The sequence below is a fragment of the Schistocerca serialis genome, chromosome 7, assembly GCF_023864345.2.
Source record: "Schistocerca serialis cubense isolate TAMUIC-IGC-003099 chromosome 7, iqSchSeri2.2, whole genome shotgun sequence".
NCBI classification, from domain to species: Eukaryota; Metazoa; Arthropoda; class Insecta; order Orthoptera; family Acrididae; genus Schistocerca; species Schistocerca serialis.
Window position 1 is genome coordinate 122,842,900 of NC_064644.1, and position 15,057 is coordinate 122,857,956.

At 43.1% G+C, this 15,057-nt stretch overlaps 1 protein-coding gene across 4 annotated transcripts in view; it reads right to left on the bottom strand.

Moving 5' to 3' along the window:
• Positions 1-14,664, bottom strand: part of LOC126412149 (NADH-cytochrome b5 reductase 2) — a 39,108-nt gene extending 24,444 nt beyond the window's left edge. The window contains exons 1-2 of one of the 4 annotated variants that reach the window (XM_050081608.1): positions 14,606-14,664; positions 7,614-7,705 (exon numbers count right to left, since the gene is read on the bottom strand). In XM_050081608.1, coding sequence (XP_049937565.1) covers positions 7,614-7,631 — 18 coding nt within the window. In that variant the 5' untranslated portion in view covers positions 7,632-7,705; positions 14,606-14,664. Of the gene's footprint in view, positions 1-7,613; positions 7,706-14,446 lie in introns of all 4 variants that reach the window. The other 3 variants (XM_050081607.1, XM_050081609.1, XM_050081606.1) reach the window with 3 other exon arrangements.
• Positions 14,665-15,057: the final 393 nt, after the last annotated feature.

Sequence of the window (15,057 nt, forward strand, 5' to 3'; positions counted from 1 at the left end):
ACAATGACACAGCACAGACACGATACATTTTTGTGAACCGTCCAGCCACAGTCTCCACAAATAGGGTTGTGAGTACATCGGAGAAACATATCCACAAAGTGCTGAACTTGTGATGCATAGGTGGTGAGAAATAAGTTTCATATCACAGTATCTGACTACGATCTTGCTCTTCCCTGGAAGCAAATCCCTCTCAAAAGTGACGATGAACACACCAGTGTCAAACGTTTGACTGGCAGACTTCAATGTTTATGGTGCACAAAGTGGGTCTCCCACCTCCTCAAGCGTTTATATAGTTTTTCATCCATTTGTAGTGTTAGGTTCCAATGAAAAATTAATCTCTCTACCAAGCTTAGGTTCTCATACAGTGTTTTGGTAACAGGAACTCCAAGTTGTTGAGACGAGAATAATTCCGATGACTGGGGTTTCTGTCTTATCTAAGATGGAACCACGTCATAATTTGTTATGGGAAGAGAGTTCACCAAATATATTTTCAATATTCTCCAAAACGAACAGTGGCTTAGTAGAGAGAAAGACCTATCTGTTTGGGTGCATGCCAGGAACTGATTGATTGACTAATTGAGAGTGTATGGGACCAAACGGTGAGGTCATCAGTCCCACAATTCCAAAGGAGTTACATAAGAAAGAGAGTCTGCTAAAAGTGAATGTATTCAATCAGAGGAGTCAAATTATAAAAAAATGAACATTAAACACACTTAGTATAAGCATAAAAGGTGAGACCAAATCTAAAAACTGGAAAAGGGGGGGGGGGGGTCATGGAGTCACAGACTGTGAAGACTGCAAAATGAGTCCCAATCACAACCAACCCACCCCTGCTGCAAGACAATAGGAGAACCTTATATCTGGAAATAAAAACCACTTTCATGGAGGAAACCGAGGACCAGGTCTACCATCTGTGGATCATCCACAAAAATTAAATTTGAGGAAGCAGGTAGACTAGACTTAGCACAAATGGTCAAAAGAAGGGGACATGCCACCAATATGTGAGATATTGTCAGTCTGGTGCCACAACCACATTGTGAGGGTGGGTCGTTACATAGGAGGAAACAATGGGTGAGCCAATGTGTAAACCACATAAAACAGTGGACTCCTTCTGAGAGGGACAGAAAGAAGTGCCCCAAACTGCAGTAGACTCCTTGATTGTGTGGAGTTTATTACTATGAGCAGTAGCGCTCCAGATGGCATTCCACTGTTGGGCAAAGAGAGATCTGACATATATCCGCAGCTAGAATCTTGACAGGAAAAGGGGGGTAAGTATCCGCTTCTCTTGCCAAACGGTCAGCCAATCATTCCCTGGGACTCCCACGACTCGGGACCCAGAGAAAGACTACTGAAAAGGCGACATGCTCAAGGGCAGAGAAAAGGTCATGGATGGCAGGGACCAAGGGGTGACGAGAGTAGCATCGATCAATAGCTTGAAGGCTGCTCATGGACTCTGAACAAATTAAAACACTATGGAGAGAGGCCTGAGAAACAAAATGGAGGGCCCTTTAAATGGCTAGAAGCTCTGCTGGAAATACACTACATGATCCTGGCAACAAATGGTGCTCAAAGCTGCTAGGAGATGTGAAAGCGTATCCCACCTTAACAGTAGTCTTAGAACCATCAGTGTAAAGGACGGTGGCACCCTGGAACTCTGCAAGGATGGCAGATACAAGGCGCTGGTAAACCATAGGAGCAAACCAGAGACCTTAGGACCCTGGAAGAGAACAGTCCTAATCCGTGGTCTAGGCATCATCCAGGTGGGAAGGGGGCGGGGGTGCTGGAGGGGGGGAGGGGATTCCGGCAGAGGGTAGTGAGATGCATGCCAACCGACAATCCCACATGTGGGCGGGTGTTAGGAGGGATACATCCCTCATTGGTGAAGAGCATACAAGACGGTCAGGGAATTGGCGAATGGCGACTGCGTAAGGAACAAGGAGTCAGCTCCATTGGATGTGTAGAGGGGCAATCCCTGCTTCTGTGAGGAGACTATCAACAGGACTAGTGCGAAAGGCACCAATAGCCAGGCGCACCCCACAATGATGGACAGGGTCAAGAAGTTTCAAAGTGGAAGGAGCTGCTGAGTCACAAACCTGACTACCATAATCGAGCCTGGACAAAACGGATCAGAGTGTACTGTGGGTCGACGACAAACATGCATAACCGTGTAATGGAGGAGGAAAACTGGAAGCCATGAGCAGTGGCCCATGTAGAGGCCCCGTCAGATGGTGCCTTGGAGCTAGCGCTCAGCAGATGCCATCGAGTGGGAGCTGCACCAGATGCAAAAATCGTAAACATACAACGCCGGTGTAGCCAGATGCCCAACAGATGTCAGATGCCCATTTAAGGCGATGAGGAAGAGTGTGACACTTAGCACAGAACCCTGTGGGATACCATTCTCTTTAATCTGAGGGGTGCTGAGAAGTGCCAACTCGAACCCAGAAGAGCCAGTAAGATAAAAACTCGCGTATAAAAATCTGAAGGGGACCACGGAATCCCCAGTCACTGAGGGTAACTAAAACGTGATGGCACCAAGCCATGTCATACGCCTTATGTAGGTCAAAGAACACTGCGACAAGGTGCCGGCGGTGAGTAAAAGCCTGTCAGATGGCTGATTCCAATCTGAGTAAATGGTCAGTTGGATATCACCCTGCCCAGAAGCCACACTGATACGGTGACGAAAGGCCCCGAGATTCGAGTACCCAACATAATCTGGATTTGACCATCCTTCCAAGCAGTTTACAAAGCACATTCGTAAGGCTAATGGGGCGGTAGCTGTCGGGAGACGATGTGATTTTCCAAGGCTTAAGGACAGGGATAACTATACTGTCTTGCCACTGTGATGGAAAAGCACCTGTGATCCAGATGTGATTGTAGGCCCTGAGGAGCTGTTGCCTCTGGGGAACGTCCAAGCGCTAAATCATCTGACTGATTGGGGTCTGGCCCTCTGTGTGTGTGTCTCGTGAAGAGTTAAGAGCCTGCACCAATTCCCATTAAGTGGAAAGAGGATTGTAGGGCTCAACGTGGTGCAGGATGAAATAGAGGGGTGTCTGTTCAACTCGGCGTTTTTGCTGCAAAAAGACAAGAAGATAGGAAGCAGACGACGATGCCATCACAAAGTGTGTCTCACGGTGTTCTGCGAGGACCAATGGATCAGTGCACAGAGCTCCTTAGATATTCAGAACCTGGACAGTTGACTGTTGCTGGCGGCCCAGAACGTTATAGACCTTTGACCAAAACTGCGATAAAGAGGCATACGTCCCCAGGGAGGAAACATAGTGCTCCCAGCATTCCTTTTTATTCCACTTAATAATGTGATGAGCCTTAGCATGAATCTGGGAGGGATGTCGCTTAAATCGCTGCAGCGCCCATCAGCAGTTCTTTGCAGCGACTGCGACATCCTTGGTCCACCACAGTACCGGCCAATGACAAGGGTGACCTGCGGATAGGGGAACAGCAGTGCCAGCAGTATGAGGAAGAGCGGCAGAAATGCCTTGCATGACTACAGTAATGGAATTCGAGAGGGAGGTGTCAAAGCGGACAGCAGACATGTATAAAGGCCAACTGGCCCTGTGGAATGCCCAACGTGAGGGCCTGTCTGCCTGGCAGCAGCAGCGGAAAGATAGTGTCACTAGGAAGTGGTCACTGCCACAAAGGTCATCATGGGGTGCCCAAAGTAGGGAAGCCACGAAGGCAGGGGATGAGATCTCGAGATCAATAGCAGAGAAGGTGCCATGAGCAGGACTGAAGTGAGTTGGGGAACCATCGTTGGAGACACAAATTGAAGTGCGTGATAAGTTGGTCAATTAGGATAACCTGAGCCATCGATGTAACACTCCCCCACAGTGGATTGTGAGCATTGAAATCACCAAAAAGGAGAAACGGGGTGGGAGTTGCTGAAGTAAGGTAGATAGTGCAACATAAGCAAGTGGCCTACCTGGAAGGAGGTAGACATTGCAAATGGTTATTGCCGGAGTCGTTTGCACTCTAACCACTATCACTTCCAAGGTGGTTCGTAGGGGGATCCAGTCACTAAGGACATCACAGAGAACCAAAGTGCAGAGCCCACCAGATGCTATTGCAGGGCCAGCCTGGTTGCGACAGAACACCCGATAACCACATAAAGTGGGAGAGTGGTAGTCACGGAAATGCATTTCTTGGAGAACAAGACAGAACGCAGAATAAGAGGACACAAGATGTTGCAATTCCGGTACATGACGATACTAGCCGTTGCAGTTCACTAGATGTTCGTGTGGCGCGAGTCCAAGGTAGGCGTGAAAGAGTCGAGGAGGAGGTCAGGTCACGTGGTCAGCAGTTGTCACCGACAAGGATGGGCTGACATCCATAAATGAGATGTCAGATTCAGGTTGCGAGAGGGGAGTTGGCACCTCTCGGCCCGCCGGAGATGCCTTCTCTTGGGATTTATGTTTCTTCTTCTTCTCTTTCTGAGGTGTAGGACAGGACATGGGGGGTTCAGGCGTCTGCAAGATCGGGAACCGAAAGAGCGGGTGACCCTGCGGCTCACAGATGGAGCACCTCGTGGCCAAGTGGTGGTAAGAGGGTTCCCGGGAGGCAGCCCGATCACCGGCAGATGCTGAAGAAGGGGGCCACTTCTTCGACTGGGGTTGGGGGACGACTCCCTGAGGGGAGGTTGTGGGGGTGAGCCTCAGTGTAAGACAGGCGATCCAGGGCCACATATTCTTGTATCATCTTTTCTCTCTTGTAAGACGGACAATCCAGTGAGTGAGGGGAGTGGCAGTCAGCACAATTGACACACATAGATGGCAGAACACAAGGGGTTCCCTCATGGACAGGTTGGCCACAGTCACAACACAAAGGGTCCACTGTACAGCAGGAAGACATATGCCCAAAACGCAAGCACCGAAACCTCCGCATAGGTGGAGGTTGTACGGCTTCACGTCACATATGTAGCACATAACCTTGACCTTCTCTGGGAGGGTACCCCCCTCAAAAGCCAGGACGAAGGTGCCAATATTGGTGCAGTTGTCTTTGCAACCCTTCTGCACACATCAAACAAAATGAACGCCACGCTGCTCCAGGTTAGCCCAGAGTTCCTCATCAGTTTGCTGGGTGAGGTCCCTATGACAAATGACTCCCTGGACCATATTCAGAGATTGGTGAGGAGTGAGAGATACTGGGACTTTGCCAAGATGATCACAGGCACAAAGAGCTGCAGACTGGGTGGTAGAAGCAGCTTTGATCAACAGGGTGCCCGACCGCATCTTACTAATATACTCCACTTCACCAAACTTGTCCTTGATATTTTCCATGAGAAACAATGGCTTTGTGGCAGTGAATGTGTCCCCATCCGTCCTAGTACAGACGCAGTAACAGGGAAAAGGTTTCAGCCTAAGACAGCGAGCCTGGCCTTCCTCCCATGGGGTAGCCAGGGAAGGGAAGGCTGCTGGGTCATACGAGACTGCATTTAAGGATCCTTCACCATTCGAAGAGACGGCCATGTGAGAACGGCCAGATTTTTGCAGCTTGATACGCTTCATATACCAAGCATCTGCCCTGATCCCACCCACCAACCAGGGGCTCTCCCCATGGGCGCCACGCAGCCACAGTAAGGGCCGTCTGGCACAGCGGCCGTGGCTGGATGTTCCGATGCTCTAAGAAGACGAGCAACCACTCCTTGGCATACACGAGGAGGGAACAGCTCAGGTATCAGTAGTGTGAGCCCTGTGTTGTCAAGGGCCTCAGCCCCATGGGTACACAACAGCCTCCACCACACAGACTGGCTACACATTCTGGTGACCTAGCAGGGTGGAAGGGAGCTACAGTGGGGAAGGGAGAGGAGAGAGGAATCCACACCATAGATGCTAGGAAGGGAGTTCTTCCCCGTATGGCTCACACAAAAAACAGGCAATTTTGAAGTGGGGGTCAAACCTCAAGTGGGGACCGAAACGCCAGAAGGGTGAAAGGTTGGAAGAACCGGCAAAGGGAACAAAATTGAAACCAATACAGGAAACCTGGGGAATAGCCAGGTAGACATAAAGCAGAACACTGAGTGAGGGGAAAGAGGTGGCAACGGGGAAGGAGCAGGGATAGGGAGGGAAAGGGGCAGGGAGAAGGAAAAGCAGCTAAAGGAGCAAGTGTCTATGAGAGTGCAAGTCACTTGGTTTTGTTCTCCTTCGTACAACATGGCCAAGGACGAAAAGTATCTATGGTCGTAATGATCTGCAGTGAACTGTGATTTGTCTGAGGAGACTGCTGGAGCCAAACCACAACTTCGGTAGTGTCATGATGCCAAATATCTGCCACAATGCCTCCTACTCCAAACAAGGACTCTCCTCATTGGTGCCACCCACTCATATCAAATACCATATGGCATGATCACCAGTGGCAGGAGTCCTGTTGCCCCCCGATGGGTGGGACCTACTCATTAGCATAAGCAGACTACCAGCTACCACACTGGGTATTGACAACCTTCCCAGCACATTTTGTAAAATAACTTTGAAAGGATGGAGGTCAAATCCATATGTGGGAACCAAACGTTGGTTAACCAAAACATGCAGTGTAAAATAAAGCGAAAATGTGAGTAAAGCTATAAACTAAGTCCTACAAATAAGCTAGGCTGTCAGCTGGGAATTTGTCCCAGAGAAGAAGTCTAGGAAAGATATAGTCAAGAGTATAATTGCGGCAAAGGCTGGAGATGTGGGGAGGGGGGGACAGGAATCATGCTCACCATGCACATACTCGCAAAAGTGTTGTGACCCCCTGCAGGGGTAACTGCATTCAGTTGTGACCTATGTTCTGCCATGCCACCTCCTTGCCAAAATTACATGACTTATGCCAGTGTATGGTATGAGGAAGGAGACAGATTTATAAAATAAGAGATCTCCTGCCTATTGACATGTATCAAATGATCACATATTGCTCTAGATGTTTGCCACACTAATCCAGTTGCTCACTGAAAATTTTTCATTAAATACTTACTCTACCAAAAACCAAAGATTTACTCATCCTTCCAGTAATGCCAGATTTCCTCTTATCTCTCTCATTAAATGGATACTGCAATATTAACTCTAATATCTGTCTCATAAACTATTGTTTTTACATATTTCAAATGTAACATTAACTTACAAGATTAAATTAAATACACACAGTGTAAACAATGCCTGTCAAGTACTTACATATTATTCACACAGGTGAAAGTGATTAATTCAAAAATCAAAGCATCTCAAACAGATACTTGTCACAAAAAACTTAGCAACAAAATTGATTGATTAAAACTTGGCTGTCAACAGAACTGCTATTAACACTGTATATGTACACACACACACACACACACACACACACACACACACACACACACACACACTATTACATATCTGTGTCACACAATGTTTATTTTTAAGAAAATAAAATTTTACACCACACAGAGTTTGGTGTTAACAGAAGTACATTTCCTCCAACCAGTAATGTCACGGCGGATAGTTGCAAGCACATTTTTCCAAATTTGCGAGCAGTCGGTGCAAAGCACTACACAGACAACATATACTGCATTCTAATCTCCCACAACCACAGAAAAAAAAACCAACACAAACTGGCTAAACATGATTACATAGAGAGATTATCACAATCCATACCAGGTATTTGGATGGCATCTTGCAGACTAGAAGAAACTATATTAGTAGTGACTTGTAGTTCACAAGTCAAACCAACTATGCTGAAGTGCGTGCTGATAAAGAAAGAAACAAAACACCTAGTCAGTCAAGTATAAGAGTTTTAAGTAATTGGAATTACACTGCAAGTATAAGAAACAGAACAAAATTACTATTGTTTACCATTTTAAGAACATGATATGCAAACGACCCCAACACACTAATTAATTTGTCACATAAATCAGCAATTTCACTGTTTCTTGCATTTTTATCCCACTGTCTAATGACAAGAGCTCACTGAGCAGACAACATCCCTCAAGTCAGCTGAGAAGGGTTATAATGTTTCTTTAGTAATGTTTCGTATGCTTCTTTTCAATGCAAATCTACAATGTTTTCCAGATCCATCTTTTGTCTAGTACTGTTTTAGTCTAATGCTTGAACTGTGAAAAAGCATTGTGTTGCAAGGTAAAAGCTTCTCACATCAACTAATCTTTCTTTCCAGCCATAAAATCCACAAATTTGACAAAAGTGGAAACAAAACCACAAACATTAATGCAGAAACATAAAATAAACGTACTCACCACCTGTTTACTGTTGCTATAAACAACAATAAAAACATCACACACAATGGACTTTCTGCAATACTTTTTAAAATAGTGACTAGTAAATAACTGGATATGAGACTTCGTTTGTGAAAAAGTCAACAAATGACATAGCACAAGATGACTGCTGGTATAATTAGGTCTTCCTTTACTCATGTACTCCTCAATATCCATACTCACATATGAGAAGATCCTTTAATTCTAAAGCAGGAGTACTAAAACTCAAATTAAACTAAAGCAATTTTTATGAGGAACCACATGATGCAACCTGTAATGATTCGAGAGTTTCTGTGAAAATTCTGAAACCACTCAGCCCTCTACCATCTCGAACACGATACTCTGGATATGAGTGTGGGATGGTAGAATCCTACATACTGTGCGTCACATGCGTGTGTGTGTTTTGTGTGTGTGTGTGGGGGGGGGGGGGGGGGGGGGGGTGGAACAAAGTAGACACCTGTACCTGTCGGGCAATCCATAGATGTTTTAGTGAGTGTGTAAAGAAAAACCATGAAGTTTATATGCAGCTCTGTGCTTATTGTGTCACTGACTATTGTTATTAAAACAAGAACAGTTTTAAAAAAGTACTCTTGTTGACTCTTGACACAACCTTGTTAAAGGCAAGACTCATTTTATGATTCATGTTAAGAAAGGTCATGGTATGCAAGCCAACTTTCTTTTAACTGTAACTCAATTTGTTTCTAACATCCGACAGTACGAGAGACTTACAGGAAATTACATGTTCATCTGGAAAGTGAAATTTTTATTGTGTACAGAGGTCAAATACATCGTTAGTTGAAAAGTAAAGTTGTATGTCTACTTTTGAAATAAGTAGAAAGAGTCTAAAAATTCCTGTACCTTGCGTTATTCGACAGAAGAAGTCAAGAGGGTTTCCAGCAGCCGGCTATTCAATAAAGAAGTGTGGCTGCAAATTCCAAGTAAGTCACCTTGTAAAGAAGTGGAAGGTGGTTTGGGGGAAAAAGCCGATATAACCCAGATCCACACGCACACTTAGAAACTACAATTAAAAATATATCCTCCTCTTAAACAGAACAAAAAAATTCTATCCGAACATTAAATACATAAATTATGAAATGAACAAGATTCCTTTTGTTTTCAGCCTGTTTATGCATGAGTGAAAATTTAGTTTCTCAGCTTCTAATGAGGAACTTTTCAATCTACATCTAAATCTCTTGGAATATGCTAGCTGTATTTCATCTGTGGAATCATAGAATGGAAAGAAATGCCAATTAATTTGCATATATATCTATACTGATAGAGAGATCGATCTGCATATTTTGTGCAGTGCAACTTTCATGTACTTGAAAGAAACAATGCATACATGCAATATTATTTTACCTTTTCCACTATTAGTTTCAGTAATACTAACACCATGCCGTGTGGCTTGCAAGGGTCATACTGTGAAGTATCACACACTGTACAAACCTTTAAGAAATTTATCTGTAAAACTGGCATACTCTGATGACAATATATGAGGTTGGTGACCTTTACAACAAGCACATCCATCACCATATATTCTGGATAAATGAATTTCACAGTGTACATTAAATGTATGTTGTTGTTGTGGTCTTCAGTCCAGAGACTGGTTTGATGCATCTCTCCACGCTACCCTATCCAGTGCAAGCTTCCTCATCTCTAAGATCCTTCTGAATCTGCTTAGTCTATTCACCTCTTGGTCCCCTCTACGATTTTTACCCTCCACACTGCCCTCCAATACTAAATTGGTGATCCCTTGATGCCTCAGAACATGTCCAACCAACCGATCCCTTCTTCTAATCAAGTGCCACAAATTCCTCTTCTCCCCAATTCTATTCAGTACCTCCTCATTAGTTACATAATCTACCCATCTAATCTTCAGCATTCTTCTGTAGCACGACATTTTGAAAATTTCTATTCTCTTCTTGTCTAAACTATTTATTGTCCATGTTTCATGTTTCACTTCCGTACATGGCTACACTCCATACAAATACTTTCAGAAATGACTTCCTGACACTTAAATCTATACTCAATATTAACAAATTTTTCTTCTTCAGAAACGCTTTCCTTCCCATTGCCAGTCTACATTTTATATCCTCTCTACTTCGACCATCATCAGTTATTTTGCTCCCCAAATAGCAAAACTCCTTTACTACTTTAAGTGTCTCATTTCCTAATCTAATTCCCTCAGCATTATCTGATTTAATTCGATTACATTGCATTATCCTCATTTTGCTTTTGCTGATGCCCATCTTATATCCTTTCAAGACACTGCCCATTCCGTTCCATTGCTCTTCCAGGTCCTTTGCTGTCAGACAGAATTACAATGTCACCATCAAACCTCAAAGTTTTAATTTGTTCTCCGTGGATTTTAATTCCTAAACTGACTTTTTCTTTTGTTTCCTTTACTGCTTGCTCAATATACAGATTGAATATCATCGGGGATAGGCTACAACCTTGTGTCCCTCCCTTCCCAAACACTGCTTCCCTTTCATGCCTCTTGACTCATAACCGGCATCTGGTTTCTGTACGAATTGTAAATAGCCTTTCGCTCCCTGTCAAAAGCTTTCTCTAAGTCTAAAAATGCTAGAAATGTAGGTTTGCCTTTTGTTAATCTATTTTCTAAGATAAGTTGTAGGATCAGTATTGCCTCACATGTTCCAACATTTCTACGGAATCCAAACTGATCTTCCCCATGTCGGCATCTGCCAGTTTCTCCATTCATCTGTAAAGAATTCATGTTAGTATTTTGCAGCCAAGACTTATTAAACTGATAGTTTGGTAATTTTCACACCTGTCAACACCTGCTTTCTTAGGGATTGGAATTATTATACTCTTCTTGAAGTCTGAGGGTATTTAGCCTGTCTCATACATCTTGCTCACCAGACAGTAGAGTTATGTCATGGCTGGATCTCCCAAGGCCATCAGTAGTTCTAATTGAATGTCCTCCACTCTCAGGGCCTTGTTTCGACTTAGGTCTTTCATTGCACTGTCAAACTCTTCACACAATATCATATCTCCCATTTCTTCTATCTTCCTTAATATGGCCCCGAAGTACATCGCCCTTGTATAGACCTTCTATATACTCCTTACACCTTTCTGCTTTCCCCACTTTGCTTAGTACGGGTTTTTATCTGAGCTCTTGATATTCTTAAGTATTTCTCTTTAATTTTCCTGTAGGCAGTATCTATCTAACCCCTAGTGATATATGACTCTACATCCTTACATTTGTCCTCTAGCCATCCCTGCTTAGCCATTTTGCACTTCCTGACGATCTCATTTTTGACACATTTGTATTCCTTTTTTCCTGCTTCATTTATTGCATTTCTAAATTTTCTCCTTGCATCAATCAAATTCAATATCTCTTCTGTTACCTAAGGATTTCTACTAGCCCTCATCTTTTTACCTACTTGATCCTCTGCTACCTTCACTATTTCATCCCTCAAAGCTACCCATTCTTCTTCTACTGTATTTCTTTCCCCCATTCTTGTCTATTGTTGCCTAACATTCACCCTGAAGCTCTCTACAACCTTTCAGTTTATCTAGGTCCCATCTCCTCAAATTCCCACCTTTTTGCAGTTTCTTCAGCTTTAATCTACAGTTCATAACCAATAGATTGTGGTCAGAGTCCACATCTGCCCCTGGAAATGTTTTACAATTTAAAACCTGGTTCCTGAAACACTCTCTTACCATTATATAATTTATCTGAGAGCTTCCAGTATCTCCAGGCTTCTTCCATGTATACAACCTTCTTTTATGATTCTTGAACCAAGTGTTAGCTATGATTAAGTTATGCTCTGTGCAAAATTCTACCAAGCGGCTTCCTCTTTCATTCCTTACCCCCATTACATATTCACCTACTACTTTTCCTCCTCTTCCTACTATCGAATTCCAGTCCCCATGACTATTAAATTTTAGTCTCCCTTCACTATCTGAATAATTTCTTTTATCTCATCATATGTTTCTTCAATCTCCTTGTCATCTGCATAGCTAGTTGGCATACATACTTTTACTACTGTGGTAGGAGGGGGCTTCTTGTCTATCTTGGCTACAATGTGTTCACTATGGTGTTCATAGTAGCTTAACCGAGCTATTTTTTTATTCATTACTAAATCTACTCCTGCCTTACCCCTATTTGATTTTGTATTTATAACCATGTATTCACCTGACCAGAAGTGTTGTTCCTCCTGCCACCAAACTTCACTAATTCCCTCCATATCTAATTTTAATCTATCCATTTCCCTTTTTAAAATTTCCTAACCTACCTGCCTGATTAAGGGATCTGACATTCCACACTTTGATCCACAGTAGTTGTTTCTCCTAATAACGGCATCCTCCTGAATAGTCCCTGTCCAGAGATCCGAATGGGGGGACTATTTTACCTCTGCAATATCTTACCCAAGGAGGATGCCACCATCATTTAACCATATAGTAAAGCTGCATGCCCTCGGGAAAAATTACGGCTGTAGTTTACCCTTGCTATCAGCCATTCGCAGTACCAGCACAGCAAGGCCGTTTTGGTTAATATTGCAAGTCCAGATCAATCAAATCACCCAGACTGTTGCCCCTGCAATTACTGAAAAGGCTGCTGCCCCTCTTCAGAAACCACACGTTTGTCTGGCTTCTCAACAGATAACCCTCAATTGTGGTTGCACCTATGGTACGGATATCAGTATCACTGAGGCTTGTGATCCTCCCCATCTACGGCAAGGTCCATGGTTCATGGGGGTCGGGGGGCATTGATTGTATACACACTACTATAAGAAAAAAAAAAAGGATTAAACACGGCACAGTTGAGATATTGCACCCCAAAAATAGCATAAAATTTGTGTGTAAGAAATTGTGGCCACAGATGCATGTATTTTTGTCTAGGTGCCCAATGTTAATAAAATTTGATCAACATATAGACATCATAGGTTGGAATACCCCTCTGAAGTTCTGGTATGATTGGTGCATATGAAAAGTAGCAGTGGTTGGTCAAACCTTGTCTCTCAGAATTTCTTAGACACTTTAGAGACTACTATCTATATTTAGGTGTGGCTAAATCCCTATTTTTTGCCATGGTGTGATTCAGCCTAAAAAGTAGTCTATGTATATAAAAGCAAACAGTCAAATGTTGGCCAGAGCTTTTCAAAAGGCCTAACAACTTGGCACAGCTGCACTTTCGTACATGATGCGAAGGTGACTATCCTCTCTTTAAAAGCCCACAAAAACTCAACCTCCAAAGATACCAAACTGAAATTTGGTGAATAACCATCACACCAAATTTAATTAGATTTGGGGATGGCCAAGTGGGGGGCCTTGGTCCCCTTGATGTTGAACGACCCTTCTTGCTAAGGCAGGTCAGCCATCTGATTTAAATCTACTACTGGAAATGATCACTTTAAGGTACTGACTTACTGCAAAGACTATAAGAATAAATGGTGGTTACCCCCTTCCGCTCAATGCTTCAAAACTTAAAAGTTTCCATTTCAACTGCAAATTATACATCCCTTTGGAAAATTATTACCAAAAATCAAAACGACTTTGTTAACTGTACAAAACTATTGCATTTCACTCGTAAAATCACTACCATTTTACGTGATTTCATTAAACATGTTTTAGGGCACACACAAGATTTTCTTGAAAATTGTAATGACAATCACACCCACACAACACAAACGTCAACACTTTTATACCCGTATTACAACGACCGAAAACGCCTCAACAATTAGAGACATGCAAATCTAATATTTTTATATATTTATTTGAACATGGGAGGAGTAAAATCAAACTGTAATCCATCTTTCTTAGGAAATTATTTATGGGCGGAAAAATTTCAGCAATACCGAAGGGTATAGTCTGAAACTATAGTTTGTGTTTTGCACCATTAGCAGGACTCTAGCACAAACAGCAACGAAATTTTCATATCCCACTCAAACCATACACCGGTAAGATAGACCAGTAAGAAAACGTGGTGGAACAGATTTCTCTCTCTCTGTCGGTCATCACCACTTGATGCAGTCGTCGCCATAAATTAAACAGTTTTAACGCCAGCACTTGCACGTTTCTCGTTAAATAAACATAACCGGGTATTTCTTACGGCAATTAACATATGGACTCAATGAAAATACAATAATAACGTAACGTTTTTTTTTTTCGATTAATATGAGTACAACAGCGCAATGACAGATAAAGTGACGCCCCCTTGACAATAATACCCAAGTGAAAACTTCTGCATACCAACAACTCATCTGGTACATCTGCCATTATTACTACTACTGTAGCTTACTATGCAACTTTAAACCTGGACAGTCACTACCTTACGGCAGACACTGTTTTTATCTCTTAAAAGTGAAACTCACTCCTTCTCTGAAGGTCACTTACACATACGTACTCTACCTTATCTAAGCTGTAATTTACTTTCAGGCGTCTTTTTTGGGGACTTAGGGAGATAATGGAGGGGGGTGTGCTTTGCTTTCTTTGGCCAAAGGCTTACGAAGTCAGAGATAAACAGTAGACCTACGCAGAAGTTAAAGAATGCTAACTTCCCATACTGCACTGTAAAATCTATGAAACTAGGGGGATACACAATTATAACAACAAATTTCACTAAAACTTGAAGCTCCACATTATTACTGAATTCTGTTTTTTGCGTATTCATACCATTTTCCCCTAGTATTTTTAGTTTGCCTCTTCAACAGTAGAGGGCATTGTCGACATCTGCCCCACACTAAAGTCCCGTCCACACTCAACGATCTGTCTGCGCAAATGTCTGCCCACATCACATCTGCGCAGACAGGTCGTTGCGTGTAGACAGAAGATCTGCACCAACCTGAGGTGTGAGCAAACCT